Genomic DNA, 22,787 nt, shown 5'->3' on the forward strand with positions numbered 1-22,787 from the left:
TGTTAGCCTACATTCCCCATTATAATGGAACATGACGTTTTTCTATCAATTTGTCTTAATTTGAATTTAATTTTTTATTTTTTATTTTTTGAGAAGGGGCACGGGTTGGAGCTGTGAAAATAGCATCGGGTTCGAGTGATGAAAATAGTCTCTTGTAGAAATGCAGGGTAAGATTGCGTACAATAGATTCTTGTGGTCCCGCCCTTCTCCGAAGTGAAAATAGCCTCTTGCAAAAATACAGGATAAGGCTCGTACAATAGATTCTTATAGTCAACTCTGCGCATAACTGGAGCTTAATGCATTGCACTTCTTTTTATTGTCGGAATTTGAAATTTTTAATACATCATTGTTAGAACTCTAGTGAAGCAATCTCTCAAAAAAAATCCGCATAGGAAATCAGCAGCTGTTCGATGGCATAGGATGTGAATGTAAAATCATTTTGTTCATAATAAGTTTTTTGTTATGAATAGTTTGTACATTGGATACTACTTTGGATATTACATTGGATACTACGTTAGATGCTTCATTGGATGCCCAAGTTGTAAATAACTTAAAGATTAAATTTCCTATTTTATGTCTATCATCTTTACTTTTTATGCATATAAAAGGCCATGTAATTGCAATGAAAAATTACACCAAAGTGAAAGAAGAAAACACTTCTCCATTCTCTCTATCTCTTCTTGTTTACATTTTACTGCATTGCTTTTATTTTATAACACGTTATCAGCACGAAGCTCTAATTTTATTCTTAACTCCCGCTAAGTTGAGTCATATTTTATTAAGGTATGTATCATTATAATCATTTTATTTATGGCAGTACATATCATATGCTCATTGTTTGCAGATTACTTGTGCGTTTGGACATCTTAAATAGTTTAAGTACATTGCAGTGATAAAATAACTATTTCCTTCCGTGCTCAACTCTTAGAGGACCTCAAAGTCATCAAACTAGCTATGCACTAATGTCATACTTATAATATTCATGGACTCCCTAGATCAAAACATATCTTTAAAACATTTTGAAGAACTGTGAGAAATAAATTGACAAGCAATAATTTTATAGTTTAATTACTTTATATTTATTGGAACATATAAATAATGTTAGTCACGTTCAGTTCTATTAACACATATATATTAATAATATAAAGTGAAATGAAACAAGTATGTAATTTCTACTTTATGGCAAGAATAAAATGAAATAGTAGATTGTTAACATGATATAGCTCTATTTTCATTTCTTTTACCTTAATCGTTTTGTTTTCATTAATTGTTTATTATTATAATTATTTCTCTAACTTATTCATCTTTTATGATAGTTTTCACTATGTCAAATTTATCAAAACTTGAATTTGTGGCACTTGACATCACCGGGAGGAACTATTTATCATGGGTTCTTGATGCTGAAATTCACCTTGACGCTAAAGGTCTTGGAAATACTATTATACAAGGAAATGAAGCATCAAATCAGGATAAAGCGAAGGCCATGATTTTCCTTCGTCATCATCTACATGAAGGGTTAAAAACTGAATATTTAACCGTAAAAGATCCACTTGAATTATGGATTAATTTGAAGGATCGATATGACCACCTAAAACTTACGGTATTACCGAAAGCTCGGTATGAGTGGATACATTTAAGGTTGCAAAACTTTAAAACCGTAAGTGAGTATAATTATGCTATCTTTAAAGTAAGTTCTCTATTAAAATTATGTGGAGACACTATCACAGATGAGGACTTATTGGAAAAAACAACAATACTTTTCACGCTTCAAATGTGGTGCTACAACAACAATACCGTGAAAAAGGTTTTAAGAAATATTTTGAGTTAATCACATGCCTACTTGTGGCTGAGCAGAATAATACTCTATTAATGAAAAATCATGAAGCCCGTCCCACTGGGTCAGCTCCATTTCCGGAAGTGAATGTTGCAGCAACATATGATAAGTTTGAAAGAAAACAAAATAATTACCGTGGTCGTGGACATGGTCGTAAACGTGAACGTGACAGGGGGCGAAACAATTACTGAGAATGAAGCTATAAAAGTTGTTATGTTTATGTTTGTAACTAGTTTATTTTTCTTGAGTGTATTTTCCTAATGCATCATGTGTTGCTAGTTTCTACGTTTCTAATGTATTTCTTAATGTTTTTTTCCTGCTTGTCTTTCATATTTCTTATGATGTATTATTTGTTTTTTTTATGAAGAATATGAAAATTCTCCAGTATTCAGTTGGACTCAAGATTAATAAAGATGATATATGTCTTCTGGATAGTGCTACAACACACACTATTTTAAAAGATAAGAAATATTTTTCTTATTTGGTAATGAAAGAAGCGAATGTTAATACAATATCCGGTAGTACAAGATTAATTGAAGGTTCTGGAAGAGCCAATTTATTACTACCAGGAGGAACAAATTTGTCTATTGATGAAGCACTATATTATAGTAAATCTCAAAGAAACTTATTAAGTTTCAAAGATATTCGCCAAAATGGCTATCATGTTGAGACTACAAATGATGAAAAGATTGAATATCTTTATATTACTACAATAATGTCCGGTAAGAAATATGTGCTTGAAATGTTACCTGCTCTTTCCTCTGGCTTATACTACATAAGTATTAGCATGATTGAAACACATGTCGTAGTAAACGAGAAGTTTACTAATCAAGATAATTTTATTATTTGGCATGACCGGTTGGGTCATTCTGGTTCTAATATGATGCGTAAAATAATTGAGAATTCACATGGGCATGCAATGAAGAATCAGAAGATTCTTCAATTTAAGGAATTCTCTTGTGCTGCGTGTTCTCAAGGAAAATTAATTATTAGACAATCAACTATTAAAGTTAGGATGGAATCCCCTGCATTTCTGGAACGTATACAGGGTGATATATGTGGGCTCATTCACCCTCCATGTGGACCATTCAAATATTATATGGTTTTGGTAGATGCATCTACAAGATGGTCACATGTGTGCTTACTATCAACCAGCAATATGGCATTTGCGAGATTGTTGGCTCAAATAATAAAGCTAAGAGCACAATTTCCAGATTATGCAATTAAGACAATTCATCTTGATAATGCGGGTGAGTTTACATCCCAAGCCTTTAATGATTATTGTATTTCAACTGGGATAATAATTGAGCATCCGGTTGCTCATGTTCATACACAAAATGGTCTAGCAGAATCATTGATCAAACGCCTCTAATTAATTGCTAGACCAATGCTTATGAGAACAAAACTTCTCATTTCAGTGTGGGGTCATGCTATTTTGCACGCAACAGCACTTGTGCGGATAAGGCCCACAAGTTATCATAAAGTCTCCCCATTGCAATTGGCTTTTGGTCAGGAGCCAAATATTTCCCATCTTAGGATCTTTGGTTGTGCGATATATGTTCCAATTGCTCCACCACAACGCACAAAGATGGGTCCTCAAAGAAGGTTTGGGATATATGTTGGATATGAATCTCCTTCTATTATAAAATATCTAGAGCCGATGACTGGAGATTTATTTACGGCAAGATTTTCTGATTGCCATTTTAATGAATCAGTATATCCAACATTAGGGGGAGAAAATAAGCAGCTGAAAAAGAAGATAGATTGGAATGCATTATCACTGTTTCATTTATATCCTCGAACAAATCAATGTGAACAAGAGGTTCAAAAGATTATTCATTTACAAAATATTGCAAATCAATTGCCATATGCATTCACTAACCTACCAAGGGTGACTAAGTCACATATTTCAGCTGCTAATGCTCCAATTCGAGTTGATATCCCGGCAGAACAATTAATTAAAGCAAATGAGTCTAAGCCATGCTTGAAACGTGGTAGACCAATCGGTTCTAAAGATAAAAATCCTCGAAGAAGAAAAGGAGCAAGTGATCAAAGTGAACATAACACAGAGGTAGTGGCTCAAGAAGAGCCCCAAGACGTAACAAATGATAAGACCTTAGGGGAGGTCCAGGTACCTAAAAATAATAAAAATAAAGAGATATCAATAAGTTACGTCTCAACCGGGAAAAGATGGAATCGAAATAATATTGTTATCGATAACATTTTTGCTTATAATGTTGCTGTTGAAATAATGCAACAAGGCGAGGATCTTGAACTAAAATCTGTCAATGAATGTAGACAGTGAAATGATTGGCCAAAATGGAAAGACGCTATCCAAGCAGAGTTAACTTCACTTGAAAAACGTGAAGTCTTCGGACCCATAGTTCGAACACCTGAAGGCATAAAGCCAGTAGGGTATAAATGGATTTTTGTGCGAAAACGAAATGATAAAAATGAAGTCGTTAGATATAAAGCACGACTTGTGGCACAAGGGTTTTCCCAAAGGCCTGGAATTGATTATATGGAGACATATTCTCCTGTAGTGGATGCTATCACCTTCAGGTATTTCATAAATATGGCAGTACAAGAAAAACTTGATATGCATCTAATGGATGTTGTTACAACCTATTTGTATGGATCATTAGACAACGAAATTTTTATGAAAGTACCTGAGGGATTTAAAGTATCAGAAGCATATAAAAATATTCGAGAAACTTGTTCAATAAAGTTTCAGAAATCTTTATACGGATTGAAACAATCAGGACGTATGTGGTACAATCGCCTGAGTGAATACCTGTTGAAAGAAGGGTACAAGAATGATCCAATTTGTCCCTGTGTCTTTATAAAAAGGTCTGGATCTGAATTTGTTATAATCGCCGTGTATGTTGATGATTTAAATATCATTGGAACTCCTGAGAAGCTTCCAAAAACAGTAGACTGTTTGAAGAAAGAATTTGAAATGAAAGATCTTGGAAAGACAAAATTTTGTCTTGGTCTACAAAGTGAGTATATGAAAGATGGAATATTTGTCCATCAATCGACATACACCGAAAAGATTTTAAAGCGATTCTATATGGATAAAGCACATCCATTGAGTACCCCGATGGTTGTGAGATCACTTGATATAAAGAAAGATCCATTCCGACCTCATGAAAATGATGAAGAGCTTCTTGGTGCCGAAGTACCATATCTTAGTGCAATTGGGGCATTAATGTATCTTGCCAATAATTCCCGACCAGATATAGCTTTCTCAGTAAGCTTATTGGCAAGATTTAGTACTTCTCCAACACAAAGACACTGGAATGGTATTAAACATATATTCAGATACCTCCAAGGGACCATTGATATGGGTTTATTTTATTCAAATGAATCCAAACCATCATTGATTGGTTATGCAGATGCAGGATATTTGTCTGATCCACACAAAGGTCGATCTCAGACAGGCTATTTATTTACAAGTGGAGGTATAACCATATCATGGCGTTCGACAAAACAAACTATGGTTGCTACTTCTTCAAATCATGCAGAGATAATAGCCATTCACGAAGCAAGTCGAGAATGCGTTTGATTAAGATCTATAACTCAACACATTCAGCAAACATGTGGTCTTTCTTCGAAAGAGAATATTCCAACAATATTGTATGAAGATAATGCTGCATGCATAGCTCAATTGAAAGGAGGATATATCAAAATACATTTCACCGAAATTCTTTTTCACTCATGATCTTCATAAGAATGGTGAAATAGATGTATAACAAGTTCGTTCAAGTGATAATTTTGATGATCTGTTCACTAAGGCATTACCAACCTCAATATTTGAAAAGCTGATATATAAGATTGGAATGCTTCGTCTTCGAGACATTAAGTGATTTTTCATCAGGGGGAGTAACTATACACTGCACTCTTTTCCTTAACCAAGGTTTTGTCCCACTGGGTTTTCCTGGTAAGGTTTTTAATGAGGCAGCAAACAATGCATATTATAAATAACTATGTACATCCCAATATTTTTTTTGTAAGTATTTAATGAGACACATTATCTTACATGGACATCCAAGGGGTAGTGTTATGAATAGTTTGTACATTGGATACTACTTTGGATACTACATTGGATGTTCATGTTGTGAATAACTTAAAGATTAAATTTCTTATTTTATGTCCATCATCTTTACTTTTTATGCCTATAAAAGGCCATGAAATTGCAATGAAAAATTACACCAAAGTGAAAGAAGAAAACACTTCTCCATTCTCTCTATCTCTTCTTGTTTACATTTTACTGCATTACTTTTATTTTATAACATTTTAAACTTATTTACACCGATAATGTAAATATTATACTTTTTATTTACGCCATTAGAGTAATTTAATCATTACAGGCCGTAACAAATTGCTTGCCTTATTTTCAGTTACGAAAATTAATATTGTAATTAATTGAGTAAATTTCACGGATGATCATTCAATTTTGTGTACATTTGCAAAATTGTACAGGTTTTATAAAACTTTCATCTGAAAAGTCTATTACGCCATTTGCATTATAAATCCTCTCATTTATGTAATACCTTTTATATTATAATATACTTTTACCCAAGTATTTTACATATAATTAAAATAATAACTTACAACAACAACAACTCAGTATAATCCACCAGTGGGGTCTGGGAAGGATAGTGTGTACGCAAACTTTACCCCTACCCTGGGATAGAGAGGCCGTTTCCAAATAGACCCTCGGCATCCTTCCCTCCAAGAACTCCCCACCTTGCTCTTGGGTGACTCGAACTCACAACCTCTTGGTTGGAAGTGGAGGTTGCTTACCATCAGAGCAACCTCTCTTGTCTATAATTAAAATAACTTAATATTATTTTATTTATTATCTTTATAATATATTCGTACATTTATTTTTTTTCTTAACATTAATATATATCGTAACATTATTAAATTTGTCAATAGCATTACTGTGAACAAATCTCAAGTCAACGTTCTTAAACATGCCTAATAAAATATTTTTAATAAAAATTATAAAATCAAAGCTAACTGATTTATCAGCCAAGCCATATACGTTAATCCAATAAATAAAATACCCATGTTTAGCACACTGACACGTGAGATAACACTTCCAAATAAATAATATTAACAGAGAAAATTTTAAAAAACTTAATATTAAACGCAAATTACTGGCTATAAAAAACTATAATTTGTAAAACAGATTTGTAAAATAAATATTTTATCGTTTTTATATTTTCAAATATGTATATGTTTGAATATGATTAAACAAATTGAGTTCCATAAAAAAAATTAAATATACGAATATGTCATAAAATTAATAAATAAAATAATACAAAGTTATTTCAGTTATAAGTAAAATATCTAGGTAAAAATATATTATTTAATATACAATATAAAAGGTATTATATAAATAGGATGATTTATAATGTCAAGAGCATAATAGACTTTTCAAATAAAAGTATTATAAAATCTGGCCATGATGACTTTTGTGATAGATAGAGCAAAGTGAAATAATTTTTGTGTAACAAAAGAAAGAAAAGTGACTTTTGGACACAAAGTTGAATGACTTTTATGTAACAAAAAAAATGACTTTTGGGTAATGAATACAAAGCTGAATAACCACGCATGAAATTTACACTAATTAATTAGTATATGGCAGCGTCCAAAAGTCTGTTTAAATCTTAATTGACCAACAAGTTTAGCATTTTTTTGCCAAGCTTCTCAAGGTTATACTGGGTCGTTGTTGTTGTTGTTGTTTCTCCAAAGTTAAAAGTACTTTCTTCTTCTTTTTTAAGTCGAAGTGTTTGACCAAGCTTTTAGAATTTAAAAAAAAAAGTACTTTAAGTAGAGTTTTGAAGAAGCAGAAAAAGTAGGATCTTCCCAAAAACACTTTTTTGAAAAGCACTTTTGAGAAAAATATACTTAGAAATACTTTTAAAAGTTTAGCCATACACTAAATTGAAGTGTTTTTCAAATTAATTAGCCAAACACAAACTGCTTCTCGTGGAGAGAAAACAAATCTTGTGCAATAATATAATGACTCAATAAGCAAGGTAAAGCAATGAATGTTTTATTTCTTTTCAGATACAGGAAATGAAGCAAACTCTTCGTGTGAAACTAAAAGAGTTGTCTCTTATAACAACTTACTACAATGCTTATAGCAAGCACTTAGGAGTACAAAATACTAGCAGAAAACATGAAGAATGATCACAACAAATGGCTAACAAAACACATTTATATAAAATGCTGGATAGGAAGAAAATCGCCATTTCTGCCTGCTGCTACTGAGAGTGTCTTCACTTGGTGTAGAGAACATCTTCCCATGGGTGACGGTATAGAGGCTGCTTCAATCTCTTCTGATCAAATGTGTGCCTGAAATTCAAAAAAGGTACGTTACAATCGTGTAACGGCTAAATTTCTGTTTAACGTAGACGAATAGTTAATGGAAGTGCAGCATTTGAAGGATCAGCTAACTTACCCGATAAGACCAATAGAACGTGCCAGCACAAACAGACCATTCAGGTAACCGATCTCTACTATTTCATCGATTTCTGGTTTGGTGAACATTCCACTTCCAGCAAGGAGATCCAAGAAGAGGGAACCAATGGCGCCATCAACGTTGAGGACTAGGTTGTTTGCCTTTGAGAGTGTGTAGGTTTCTACCTGAACTGCATATTCCATGTACTTAACAGAAGGGAAATTTTCCCTCGCATAAAGTTGCAGTAGTTCCACTCTCTTATCTCTGTTGTCACCTCTCTTGATCCTATCACAGAAGAAGTAGATGCAATGCATGAGATGCATTCAAGAATCACACGAGTTTCCAGCGGCGTAGCCACCTTAGACTAAGGGGTCAGGTGACACCCCTTCGCCGAAAAATTACATTGTATAACTAGGTCAACATTTTATTTTTATGTATACGTATTATATGTTGAATCTCCTTAGCTTTTTTGCGTATTTATTTTATATATTTTGACGCCCCTTACTGAAATTCCTGGCTCCGCCACTGCGAGTGTACGACCATGAAATGCTACAATTTCACAAGACTTTCAAGTACACCATTTAGCTTCTCCAACTACCATTTCAGGGAGCAAGTCTACGATATAAACTGAATAAATACACTTAATTTCGAGAATGAATTACAAGAAATGCTACCTGTGACCGATTCCAGGCACTCTGATGCCCTTCTTCTTCATACTTTCGACGAACTCATATGGTGTAAGACCCTGCAAACAAAGCATTGCAAAAGTTTATTAATCCCGACACTCAAGATAGCAGCAGGAACTGCTTCTATTCTAATAGTAGCTTAGATCGTAAGGGCTCACCCTGTCATAAGCATCCTTAAAGTATCGGGCAGCATCATCGACAGCACCACCAAATCGGGGACCGATAGTCAACAACCCTGTTACAAAAACACATTATTCCAATTCCAACTGAATGATAAACCCATAAAGTAACTACATTAATAACAAATTATAACATACCGGAAACAAGACATGACACCAAGTCTTTTCCAGCCCTTGCAGTTACAATGGAGTTGTGAGCACCAGAGACACAGGGACCGTGGTCAGCACACAACAAAATGCAAATCTGCCAAGTCAAAGCAACCGCAAGAAAACGGATGTTTAGAAATAGAACGACGTGGGGCAAAAGACGTAGTCCAATATAAGCAAATTTTATAACTTAATCAGAGAACAATAACAATGCAATGACAACTAGCTTACCTCAATAAAACGTGCACAATAACGGGGAAGGCTGCGTTTGAACCACAACAGAGAAATGACATCACCAACACCTAATCCTTGCTCCACAATAGATGACATGGGTACACCAGCGTAGCATGGCTCTTCACCTATAGATAGAAATGGAAGACAAAATCAGCATTCGTTCTGACTCTTATTTAGCAATAAGAAGGCAAAATAATCAATAATAAAATGTAGTCAAATTCAATCCATACCTCTATCATCAGATATGGTGGAAATAATATGAGTTGGGGCCCGAACTTTCCCACTCTTAATTGCTGTGTTGAGATCCTCAGGAATTTGTGGAGGCGTTATTTCCTTTACAGGAGTTGTTTTGCCATCCGAGACCTATCAAAACGATGAGGTAAAACTATTAAAACTAATACCAAGTAGAAGAATTATTCTTGACTGTGCTCAATATCAAGAGACTCACCAGCTGTTCAAATGCTTCTTTGATTGCTCCTTCAAAAGCTTCGTATGAGGTGGGAACCACGGCTCCAGCATCTTTCAGTGCTTGATTCTTTGCTTGTGCAGACTCCATTTCACCACCGCTCTTTGCCCCCTACGAAGAGATGTCAAGCTAAGTTTAGATTTGACGTGTGAGTAGACGGACATTTTATCTGCATTTTACGAGAAACAAGGGAATAAGGTGAAATAGCTCACCGCATGTCCAAACTGTACTTCCGATTTGAAGAGTGTAGCACAAGTTCCGCTAACCCAGGCAACAACAGGCTTGTTGATTTTTCCCTGCTTCAGGGCTTCAACTAAGGAGTATTCATCTCGTCCACCAAGTTCCCCAAGTACCACAATCATTTTGATCTAAGATTTCATAAGAAAAAAAAAATCAAATTGCGAAGGGAAGGGCAAAATGGTTCAACATATAGTTGATCATGCCCTATTAAGGTTCTAGTTATACGAGGATGGTGAGGTAAAATGCTACTTGAGTCACAATTTAATGTTTAGAAACGAGCAAAATTACCTGTGGGATATTGTTGAAGCGCAAAACATGATCAGAAAGGGTAGATCCAGGAAAGACATCCCCACCAATTGCAATTCCTGCACAGACCGAAAATTTACTCATATTATATTTCTAAGTATGAATGAATATAAAAGTGTTCTGAAAAGCATAATTCAGGATTTAGAATTCCTAACCTTCATAAACTCCATCGGTCACACGGGCAATTGTGTTGTATAATTCATTAGACATACCACCCTATATATTAAGAGAAAAGTTAGTACTACGAAACCACAAAAAGTTATCTTGCTCTTTTATGATTCCACCTAGAGGAAATAACTTAACCACAGTTGAAAGCTGTGAGAAAAGACAGAAAGACATAATTGAAAATTGTTGATAGTATAGTAAAGAGATGGTATAAATCTACTGGGGGTGAAGGGGATAATGCATCGCGATTTTGACCAACTAGAGATCTCTTCTATGTATCAAAAATACAAGACGAAAGACGTGCTACAATCACTTACAGATTTGGAGACGAAGCCCACAGATCCAGGTCTGTAAAGCTTGCACTGAATAATGTTATCAATTGTTCCAGCAGTATCACCAATCTTAAAAGCTCCAGCTTGAATCCCTCCGACAGTAGCTGGACCAATAACCACCTGAAAAAAGTGCACATATTAAGTTTGATAACTTCTGAAATATGAAACTTGTCGATAGGAAGAGTTATTGCCTCCAGGAGAAAAGAACCATGATATATGAGATTAGGTAATGATTAAATAGCAATGGGTGAATTGATACTCATTCTTTTCTCGAGTATCTAACATCAGTCAAGAATAATTTAAAAAAATGTACCCGAAAAAAGAAGAAGAAAAACACCGTATGCTGATGGACACAATAGGAATGATGTAACTATTAGCATACCTTATTATTTGCCTTTGCATAGCCAATAAGCTGCTTGGTGTCCGACTCAGGAACACCTTCAGCTATAATAGCTACAACTCTGATGGTTGGCTGTTTTAGAGCAGACATGGAGGAAGCAGCAGCACTGCAATTAATGTAGAAAGCAAAGATCAGATATATGAGCACGTCTATTGTAGTTGAAGATTTTTTTCAGCAAAAAAAAAAAAAGAAAAAAAAACAGTAGGATGTTTAGTACTACCAACCTTCTGAAAGAGGCAAAGTTTATGAACACATCAGCTGTGGGATGAGCAGCACAGGCAGCTTCAACGCTGTAGAATGGGTTAGAATTGCAAATATAAGCATCAAAATTTATAAGACTCCACAACTAAAGGTCTGTAAAGAAGGCAAAGTTCATTCATATTCACTATATTATGTTCTGTTTGGTGGTTGTAGATAACGTAAAATGAAGACTACTCATTTACTGAAGTAGTTCAAACTGAGAAACTAGAGCAACAAGTCTATTGATATGTGCTTATATTGCACAAATTTCAAATGATATAAAGAGGAACGAAAAGTTGGAAAGTCACATAATCTAATTATATACTTGGAAAACTCAATTGCATGAAATTTGGAGAAACAAGCTTAAACGCATCAACATTATATTTGTACCAAAAGACTAAATACGACAACTAAATGAAAGAGGACCACATTGAATAAAAGCACAAAGTAGCATGGAAAAATAACCAATAAAAGAATCAAAGTATAGAGAAATGAAGCAAGCAAGGGTATGAATTTCACGCACGTAGAATGTACTGGAATTGCAATTTCCTCCTGACCAAAGAAGAGTTTCTGGAATCCCTCAGAACCAGGGTTGATAATTCCAGCAACAGAAGGCGTTTCTCTCCCTACAATACAAAAACAATTAATAAAAATGTGAATGAATACCTTATACAGCAAATATTGTACACGCATCTATTTTCAAGAATCATGATTAAAGAGTAAAAATGCAATACACACCACAAAGGAAATCAAAGTCAAGCATCCGTTGGATGGGAAGCTGCTTGTAGTTGTAGAACAAAGCTTGTGTAGTTTTGGAGAAAAGTTGTCCAGTCGCCATTCTGCTGATTTAATCGAGATCTCTGCAAAAGTTACAATATCAGCACAAAACATCAAAGCTTAGTTCCATCAAAGATAAAGTTTTTCATGAAAGAAGCGGCCCATGACTTTAGACAACTGCCAAAACAATGTCTCAACAGGTGAATATGGAGCTGAAAGTGAACCGCTTTAGCATACAGTGTTTGGGTTGCAATGTGTTTTCATGTATGATTAGCAAATCACAATTGATTGTCCACCCAAAATCAACATTTCTAAACCCATAAGAACAAAAATTCATACATAGAATAACAAGATGATACCTTAAGAGGTTTCTCTAAATAGACCATTAACCAACGAAAACAAACCGGGAACAGGCTACATCCGAGCATATGATGATTGAAAATCAGAACTAAGTATAAAGAATAAGAAAGTGAAACTACAGATGTACTCAAGGAAGAATACTAATTGAATAGGCAAAATCTAACAAGCAATGAGAAAGGTGATTCCAAATGATGATTTCAAAACACATGATATGCTAAAAACTCATTAAAAATCAGATCTTTAACGTGTAAACAAAACATGATATACTAAAAACTCGTAAAAAGATCAGATCTTTGACACGTAAACCCAAAGAAATGCATCTTCAGTCTCCCAAAAACACTACAACTTTAAAATGACTCTTAAAGCAGATCTTTCCTAGATCAAAATTCTATACAAACAAATCAAAGCATGTCACCTTAGAAACATCAAAAATCACACGAAACACGAGAGAGATTCAACAACTCCAGCAATTATACACTAACAGACAAAAATCCAAATCGACAATTCAACAGTAAAATGACAAAAATGCAGATCGCAACTCAATAAAATGATAAAACCCCAGATCACATAATCTAAAAAGAACAGCAAGAATCCAGATAAAGAAAGTTTTAGAAAACAAATTGCTAGTATTCAAAATGTACCAAGAATGTAAGTTCTAATTGATTAACAGGTAGTAAATTGGAAAGAAAAAAAACCCAGATCCCAATTCAATAACAACATTAAGAATTTGAAAAAGATACTATAAATGTAAAGGAAACAAATAGAAGAATTTAAAAATGTACCAAGTATAGATATTCTTGATTAAATGGAGATGAAGAATGAACTTGTTCCCCCTAAGTACAGTTGAGGTGAGTGAAATAATTAGGTGGTTGGTTGGTTGAATGGTGGAATGGAGTTAGATGAGTGTGTGTATATATATAAGGTGGCGAGGGGGGGGGGGGTATGGTTGCTGCTGCAGAGACAGAGTAGTAGGGGTGTGGGGTGGGGGTGGGGGTGGGGGTGGGGGGGTTGAGAGACGGAGCAGCCAACCTTGAAAGACAGACAAATGATTCGCGTCTGGTACTGGTAGTTACTTCAGAGCTAATTTGATTTTTCTTTTTTCCTTTTTTGAAAAAACAATTTTAGAAAAAATAATTTTTTAAATTTTTTATTTTTATTTTATTTTTTAAGCATTCAATATCCGGAGTTCAAGATAAATGGAGTAACTTGATGTTCACATCAATTAAATAAATTAATTTTAGAAGTTAAAAATTAATGTAGGAATATATGTTACTGAAATATCACTGAGTGATAAGACTTATCTTTCATTCATCATTTGGTATAAGTATCAAGTGTGAGTAAATTTTTACGAAGATTATTAGCTCTAATATTCTAAATTTATGTCTAAGTGAACTTACTAATATTTAAGTCTTATGTAACAAAAGGTTCTTTATTTCCTCAACTACTCTTTGATTAAGAATTCTTGAATTTCAAATTTATTGAAGAAAATTTATCGTCCTTGCTGTTTAGACTTCACAAATATGTATTTTTGATATATGCATTTCTCATTTATCTAAGGTGAAGTGATGTATATTTCCACTTTAATGTTAAACTATTAAGGTTAAATTTCTTAATTTAGTGTGAACACTGAATATACTTAACTACTTATCGTTCTATGATTGTTCTTTGTTGTTTTATTAAATAAAGAAGAATCACTATGAGTATGATAGATGGATGAGATCTCTTCGTCTTTAATGGCATATACTAATTTAGAAATAAAGAAATTTCTGATAAAGTAATTCTAACAACACAGAATACAAATTTATCAAATTTTAAATTATTGAATGATTAGATCGGAAAAGAAAAGAGAAAGCAGAAAAAAAATTGTTGGATGGAGGTGGGGTGGTGAGGTTGGAGGATGGATTTGGTGGAATGGAACTTGGAAGGTTGGCTTGACTCTACTAGCTTGACAAATCAAGGTGGGCTGCCCTATTATTATTATTATTATTATTATTATTATTATTATTATTATTATTATTATTATTATTATTATTATTATTATTATTATTATTATTATTATTATTATTATTATTATTATTATTATTATTATTATTATTATTATTATTATTATTATTATTATTATTATTATTATTATTATTATTATTATTATTATTATTATTATTATTATTATTATTATTATTATTATTATTATTATTATTATTATTATTATTATTATTATTATTATTATTATTATTATTATTATTATTATTATTATTATTATTATTATTATTATTATTATTATTATTATTATTATTATTATTATTATTATTATTATTATTATTATTATTATTATTATTATTATTATTATTATTATTATTATTATTATTATTATTATTATTATTATTATTATTATTATTATTATTATTATTATTATTATTATTATTATTATTATTATTATTATTATTATTATTATTATTATTATTATTATTATTATTATTATTATTATTATTATTATTATTATTATTATTATTATTATTATTATTATTATTATTATTATTATTATTATTATTATTATTATTATTATTATTATTATTATTATTATTATTATTATTATTATTATTTTTATTTTACATCTGGTGTTCGGTATTTATATTGGGGCTCGACTAAATCCGGATTCGCACCGGGAAGTTCCATGTTGGGGGATAAAACGATCCCTAATAAAGACGACTCCATAATAATAATAATAATAATATTGTTATTTTTTTTTTTTGGTTTTTTACCCAGTATCGGTATTCACATTGGAGTCCGACTAAATTCAAATTTACGCCGGAAAATCTCACATTATTGTTGTTGTTGTTGTTGTTATCTGAAGACTAATTTATACTTTAACATGTTGAATGTTTGAATTGTAAATTTGGGATTCGTCCCATGCAAATAGGTAGAAATCATACCAAAGGTTTAAGATCAGATTACTGAAGGTTGTGGTGGAGTGATAAGTATTCTATCATTCTTAATCAAAGGTATGGGGTTCAAGTTCTGAGTAGGAATCTCCTTTAGTTGGAGCTCTTTACCACAAAAGAGAGAGTTCTCACCGCGAATCTGGATAAATTAGGCCCTAATACAGATACCGAAAACCTGATGGAAAATCAAAAGAAAGGTAAGATAAAGGACCTGTTTGGCCATAGATTTTGTCAAATTTTTCCCAATTTTTTTTTGTAAATACATGTTTGTTCATAAATTTTATGCATATTTTGGCAAATTCCCAAATCCAAAACCAGGCTCAAAATTTTACTATTATATTTTTAAAAAATTGTCCCAAACTTTTATATTTTATAAAAGGGCCCACCATTTATTATTTTATAACAATACAACTTCATCTTCTCAGTCATCTGCTAGTGTATTATGTAGTTTATTATAAAAATGATAATTTCGTACCAAAATTATCTATGTTCAGGACTATGGTTTGTGATAATGATAATGAATGCTATTGATGAAGGTATTGTTGGGTATTTGTGATAGTTTTTAGAACTTGTGGGTATAAGTTATCATGTTATTTTTTTAAAAAAAGTAAAATTTGTTTTGAAAACTGATATCCAAACACATTTTCGTCTTCAAATCAAACTTTATCCAAATCAAATTTTTCAAAATTAATTTGGAAATCTATAGCCAAACGCTAGCTCTATGTTTTAGATATCTATTCTGATTGTGCATGTTTTACGTTATTCGATTTGTACGTCCTAAAACATATTCATTTTAAAATTGTTTTAAGTATTTGATTGGTACATTAATAACAATAACATATGTTGTTTTTAAAGAGATCGATTAACATCTATGGGCTAAAAAGATTTTATTTTTTTAATACAGCAAAAATATTATAAATTATGAAGAAATGTGCATTTGCATTTATTAGACATAGTGAATGTTTTCTACTTTGGAGTTAATTAGTGGGGCACTCTTTTTCAATCTTTTGGTTAGGTACAGTACCTGATTATAAACTGAAGCTCTTGGGTGTCATAATTGCTATTCTAGCTTCATAATTAATGAAAAAGAACCAAATACTGTTTATTATCTGTTGACATGTACTCCCCTGTGTCAAATTATCCGTAGTACTTCTCTATTACACGCTCCTTAAAAAAATATTAAATTGGAGAGATTTTTTATTGTTTTACCTTTATATAAGTCTTAAGATATAATCTTTGTTCATTTAATGTTTACTCATAATTGAGATATTTGTAAATCTTCAAAAACAATTAATATTAAGAGTAAAATAGAAGAAGAAAATTAATTTAGCATGAACTTCTAAAATAGCAAATAATTTTAGACAACTACTTTTAGCAAATTACGATAGATAATTTGAGACGGAGGAAGTAATGATTTCCCACATTTAGTCTAGTGACTTCCATTAAAAACAAAAAAAAAAAGGGAAATATAAAAGAAAATTTAACGGCAAATGTTCCCAAAAATCTTCCTATAGTGAATTTGGAAAAAAAAAATGATCATAAATTCTTTCGTTAAGTATGAAGCATCTCAGGCTCAAATACTAACAATATACTAATAGCTAAATATAATGACCATCACATTACAAGTCACATATAGTTATTTTTTGTTTTTTCATCTCATATTTGACAATCATTTTGGAACTCGATTAATTCAAATTTGTGTCGAAAAATCCCACTATGAAGTAATTTTTTTTTTGACAAATGTCATTTATAGTGAATGTATAAGTTATAAGTGGAATCTCTTTATTACGTTTTTATGGATATTCATTCTTGGCTGCTACCAAAATTGAATACACCAAATGGTAGGCATGGGAAAAATGATATAAAAGAGTTAGTTTGTTGGCTATGCTTAGAGTTTAATCAAAGTAAAGATAGAGAGAAAAACAAAAGGGAAGAAAATAATAACACAATAGAAAAGTAGGTACGAGAGATGAATTAAAATACGAACACCATATATGAAAAGAACAAAAAAGAGAATTTAATTTAATGGAATGGTCTTTTGACACTGATGTTCAAATGTAGTGTCACTTTCTAGTCATAATTAAATGCTGGAAAATGCAATAGAATAATGGCTACATTTTTATTTCTGTTTTTCATTCGATGTTCGATAGTGTAGTAGGGTTTCAACTCATCCAGATTCACTTCTTATAAACGTTTCCTATTAGGATTTTTTTTTTTTTTTTTTTTGTATTTTTAGAGCTTGAACCTAAAACCTTTAATTATGGATGGATGGATCCAGAGGCAGATACACATTACCGCAAGCGGTGTCACGTGACACCGCTTCGTCAGAATTTTTATTAATATGTATATATAGATAGTATGCAAAATGAAAATATTGAGTATAATTAAATCTAAAAAATCGATACCAACTTTTATTATAGTAATTTATTTATTTTTTAAAATTTTAACACCGCTTATCAAAAATCTTGCGTACGCCCTAGCGGGATCTTTTCCATTTCACCATTACCGTTGGTGGTTTGTCATAACATCATCAAGTAGCAAAAAGACATATTTCAAATGCTCCAATATTTTATTTCAAATACTATGAAAAATAAATAGTTACACTAAACCTTGCTACTACTTGCCATTGTTGAACGCCTCCACAGATAGTGTCAAGAGTCAAGACTCAAGACTTTTAGCCATCATTATATTAATTGCTAGTATTTAAATATTGGGTTAAAGAATCTAATTAATTCAATGTACTGACTTAAACTTATAGTTACATTTCAAGATTGGTTGGATACATGACTTACACTAATTAATAGTTTACTCATTATTTGTTTGTTTGAATTATGGTATCTTAATCATCGAATTCCATCAAATAAAATATCAAATCAAATTCCAAAAACAGAAAACATTTAATTAGTCGGTGCAACGAAAAAACAGGTTAAATGTAGACTAAATGATGACATAATTTCTTCTTATCTTCTATCCTAGGCTGATAGGGGATAACAAGTATTCGATGAAATAATTAAGGTGCGCGCAAAATAACTCAGGCTAAAGTATGAGACATATTAGAAATTGGAAATACGAGCAATCTTGGTTAAAATAGCATGAGCTAGCCAGTTTTTGGACTGGTCATTCAAAAATAGCCAGCTTTTGCAAATTCATTGAAAAATAACCACTATTTTGCTGTAACACGGAAAGTTCCAGCATAATATACTGGAGATTGATGCACATGTGTATGAACTTCCAGCATATTATGCTGGAACTCCAACCAGCGGAAAGTTAATATACTGGAGATTGGAGCACCAGTGCTCCAATATTCTGTATATTATGCTGGACCGGTATATTATACTGGAGTTCCAATATATTATACAAGAGTTCCAATATATTATACTGAAGTATTTTTCCGAATTTTAAACAATATTTTCGTTCAGATTTATCTTTACATAAAAGGTGGCTAAATTTCAGTTACTTTAAAATTGTAGCTATTTTTGAACGACCATTTATAAATCTTGTTATTTTTGAATTTCTCCCGCAATCTTGAAGTTGCAGGCTGCGGCACATCAGAAATAACGCAAACATAAGCAAGCAGCCACAAATGACCATATCATTTTTATTATTAATAATATCCACTTAAGTGTAGAAAAAGAATAAGTAAATAATTGTCAGTAGCCGTCAATCATTTTCTTCTTATATTATTAAAAATATGATTTTCATGTTTTTTTTTTCTTTCTACCATTGGACTACAATTTTGGCAAGCAGTAGTCCACCATTGACTAGCTGGGACAGGTGCATCTAATTGCTTGAAAATACTCTCTTAAACTTATTTAGTTGGTCTCTGTACAACAACAATAAATCCAGTAATTTCTCACAAATAGGGTCTGAAAAAGGTAAGTTGCAGTGACGGACGCACGTGATAGATGCACATGGTCGTCAAAAAATAATACTGTGTATATGTATAAATTACGATTAAAACTGCATAAATTTTGTATAAATATTTTATTTGAATCCACTTGACAACTATTATTTTACGACTAAAGTTATGTACTTCTAAGATTGAACCTGCTTGCACAAAATTCTGGATCCGCCACTGGTAAGATGTATACAAGCTTACCCCTGTCCTGGAAAGGCAGAGAGGTGGTTTCCGATAGACCCTCGGCTGAAAAACGGATGGAAAAAAATAATGACAACAAGTAGGAACAACGACGAGATAAAAATATGACCGAACCCAAGAAAGCAGTTAAACTAAAGGTGTTAATCGGGTCGGGCTGACCTGCTAACAACCCGGTTCAACCCGGGTCAGCCCGTTACTGTGCATATGCGTGCGGGTTGGGACGGGTTGGACGGGGGGCGGGCTAGTAACGTTAAGTTTTCGCCAAACAGGTACCCGAACCCGCCATAACCCGTTAAGGGCTTAACGGGTTCTTAACGGGCCTCAGCCCGGGACAGCCCGCAAACCCGCCTAATTTTTTATTTTATTTTTAAAATTAAATCTGACCGTTGCCAACGGTCAAATTTCAAAAATGACCGTTGGCCAACGGCCAAATCTGTCAAAAACAGCCAAAATTTGGTATTTTATTTATATTTTAGCCCCCCCCCCCTTTATAATTTATAAATTGCAATTGATTCCTTTTAAAAAATTATAAATATCTGTCACACCTCCCTTTTTTTCTACACCCCGGAAAGGGCATATAAGGAGTTTTTTCCAATTAAAGGACAATCGAAACGGGATTAATTATTTAAAGATTCAGAGTCGCCACTTGGGAGATTTATGGTGTCCCAAGTCACCGATTTAATCCTGAATCGAGGAAAAGTTTGACTCTGTATTACAGTCAGCGAACCATAAATCTAGGTAAGGAATTCTTTTAACCTGGGAGAAGGTGTTAGGCATTCCCGAGTTCCGTGTTTCTAGCACGGTCGCTTAACAATTTATACTTGGCCTAATTATCTGACTTATTACATGTTTTAAACTTATCGTGTATTTTTAGCTTTTATAACCGCTTTTAGCTTAATTATAGAATTGTCTTGAAACGAATCACGCGTACGTATATTCGTTTTATTTTTGTATGTAAGCAATCATGTCACGCGTACGTGTACATAATTAAATTAATAACATTTTTTATTATAAAAATGAATTTGGCCGAAGTTGCGCGTGCTTAAAACAAACTACGAACATTTGTCATTTTTGTATGATTAAATGGTAGGCGGCGCGCCTCGGACTATATGAGCTAATTTAATTTAATAACCGCCGAAAACCCATTTTTATTGAGAAGATTTGCTCGAAGTTGCGCGAACGCATACTCCGAATTGTCTTTAGAATTGTAATCATGTCACGCGAACGTGTCCACAACCACGCTAGTATTTTATTAAGATTAAGATTGTTTCGCCCGATGTTACGCGAACGTATACTCTGATTTTTTTCTTTCAAGAAATCGTAACCGTGTCACGCGGACATGTCCACAATCACGATAATATTTTAAACGGCCCTAAAGGTTTCTCTACGAATGTTTATTATTTTTATATCTACATTAATACGAGAGTCATGGGAATTCGCTGAATGGCGCGCCTCGATTTCCAAAGAATCAAGATTCATTAAATGATGGTCATAGGTTATATGATTTAAATGTGTGAATGACACGCCTCAAAACTATTCAACTAGAAGAATTAAGGAGATAATAAAAACTAATTTAAAATTAAAAACCACAACCACACCGCGAAAACAGTACCCGTGATTTAATTATGTGCCTAGAGCTTGATCACCATATTCATAAGTTGTTTGTTCTCTTCCTATACTTGAGACCAATTGTATGTATTTAAAACTTGCAAAATGGTTTACGTGTAAAGTTGAGAGAAATTTTAGCTGATATGCATACCATTTGTTTTATGAAATAATCGTCACTCCACCCAGAGCAAACTCAACTTTGTATATCCTCTACTTAAAATGCCGAAATCAGTACTCATAAACCCAATCCTCTTCTACACATTTATTTTTAGTCTAAATCCTAATTATTCTGTTAATTCGCTTATGACGATTGGGTCTTAGACGAACAAAATCAAACCAATTATTGTCCAAACCTGTGAAGACTATTTACAACTACCAAATCTATACCTTGTAATAATGTTGACATTATTTTTGTTATAAGAAATGGGCTAATTGCACTCCTAAAGCAAAATAGGCAATTTATTGTTAAGAAGAAAACTAGTTTATAAATTGATTTAATAGACAAATTCACACTACATATACCACGAATACACAACTGAATCTTTGAGAATACTCCAATACTTTAAGCATAATGGATTATATCAATTTACCTTCAACTTATGGTTATCCCAATAACTGTTATTATACAAGATTACATACAAACAAGAACACTTATCTCAACTAGAATTAAAACAAAATTCCAATGTTTGACGAAACATACTATTGTGGTTCCTTGATATTTCCATACTACCATACACTTAGCTAATAGGGCTTAAACACGAAATTTAACTAATGGCCAACATTCTACCAAGTTCCCCATAGTGTGAGCTTTTCTTATTATAGAAGAACCAGACTGCATATATTGCAAATGAAGAGGAGTTTGTCAAGAAATGACAAAAACAATGGGGTCGTCTGGTTTGAATACCGCTTATGTCAGAATAAGTTATGATAGGATCAGTTATGCTGAAATTATTTTTTATCCATTGTTTGGTATGTTGTATTAAATATAACAATTGCATAATTTGTAAGAAGAATGTATAAGTTATACTGGACCCCACCCTCTATAAGGTATAAGTTATCCCGGTGTTAATTTTAATCCTGAGATAACTTATATATGGTTTGCTAACCAAACGAAGTATTAAGGTGGTATTAAATTTTTATACCAGCACAATACCTTCTTATACCTCGTACCAAACGAATAATGTAAGCAAGATATAAAAAGAGACAGAATTTTACTAAGCAGGTGTGCTGTCTTCACTTAATTATTATCCTACAAATAAATCAACAGGATTATTAAAATTGAGTTTGGACTACCAAG

General features: G+C 32.5%; 1 protein-coding gene across 1 annotated transcript; it reads right to left on the reverse strand.

Moving 5' to 3' along the window:
- Positions 1–7,855: 7,855 nt before the first annotated feature.
- Positions 7,856–13,908, reverse strand: LOC107766682 (ATP-citrate synthase beta chain protein 2-like). The gene is made up of 17 exons (XM_016585503.2): positions 13,627–13,908; positions 12,446–12,567; positions 12,231–12,333; positions 11,692–11,757; positions 11,450–11,573; positions 11,053–11,187; positions 10,726–10,786; positions 10,553–10,629; positions 10,237–10,392; positions 10,007–10,135; positions 9,789–9,921; positions 9,556–9,683; positions 9,316–9,421; positions 9,157–9,233; positions 8,987–9,057; positions 8,313–8,597; positions 7,856–8,206 (listed from the first exon to the last, which is right to left on the reverse strand). The coding sequence occupies exons 2-17, from the start codon at positions 12,543–12,545 to the stop codon at positions 8,131–8,133; spliced, it is 1,827 nt and encodes a 608-aa protein (XP_016440989.2). The 5' UTR covers positions 12,546–12,567; positions 13,627–13,908; the 3' UTR covers positions 7,856–8,130.
- Between the last annotated feature and the right edge of the window lie 8,879 nt (positions 13,909–22,787).

The sequence above is a fragment of the Nicotiana tabacum genome, chromosome 20, assembly GCF_000715075.1.
Source record: "Nicotiana tabacum cultivar K326 chromosome 20, ASM71507v2, whole genome shotgun sequence".
Lineage (NCBI taxonomy): Eukaryota > Viridiplantae > Streptophyta > Magnoliopsida > Solanales > Solanaceae > Nicotiana > Nicotiana tabacum.

Coding starts and splice junctions, on each gene's coding strand:
- LOC107766682 (XM_016585503.2), bottom strand. CDS start 12,545: ATGGCGACTGGACAACTTTTCTCCAAAACTACACAAGCTTTGTTCTAC. Junction 11,188..11,449: donor ATGCAAAGGCAAATAATAAG/GTATGCTAATAG, acceptor CACTTTTTTCAG/GTGGTTATTGGTCCAGCTAC. Junction 10,393..10,552: donor GCTTCAACAATATCCCACAG/GTAATTTTGCTC, acceptor ATGAAATCTTAG/ATCAAAATGATTGTGGTACT.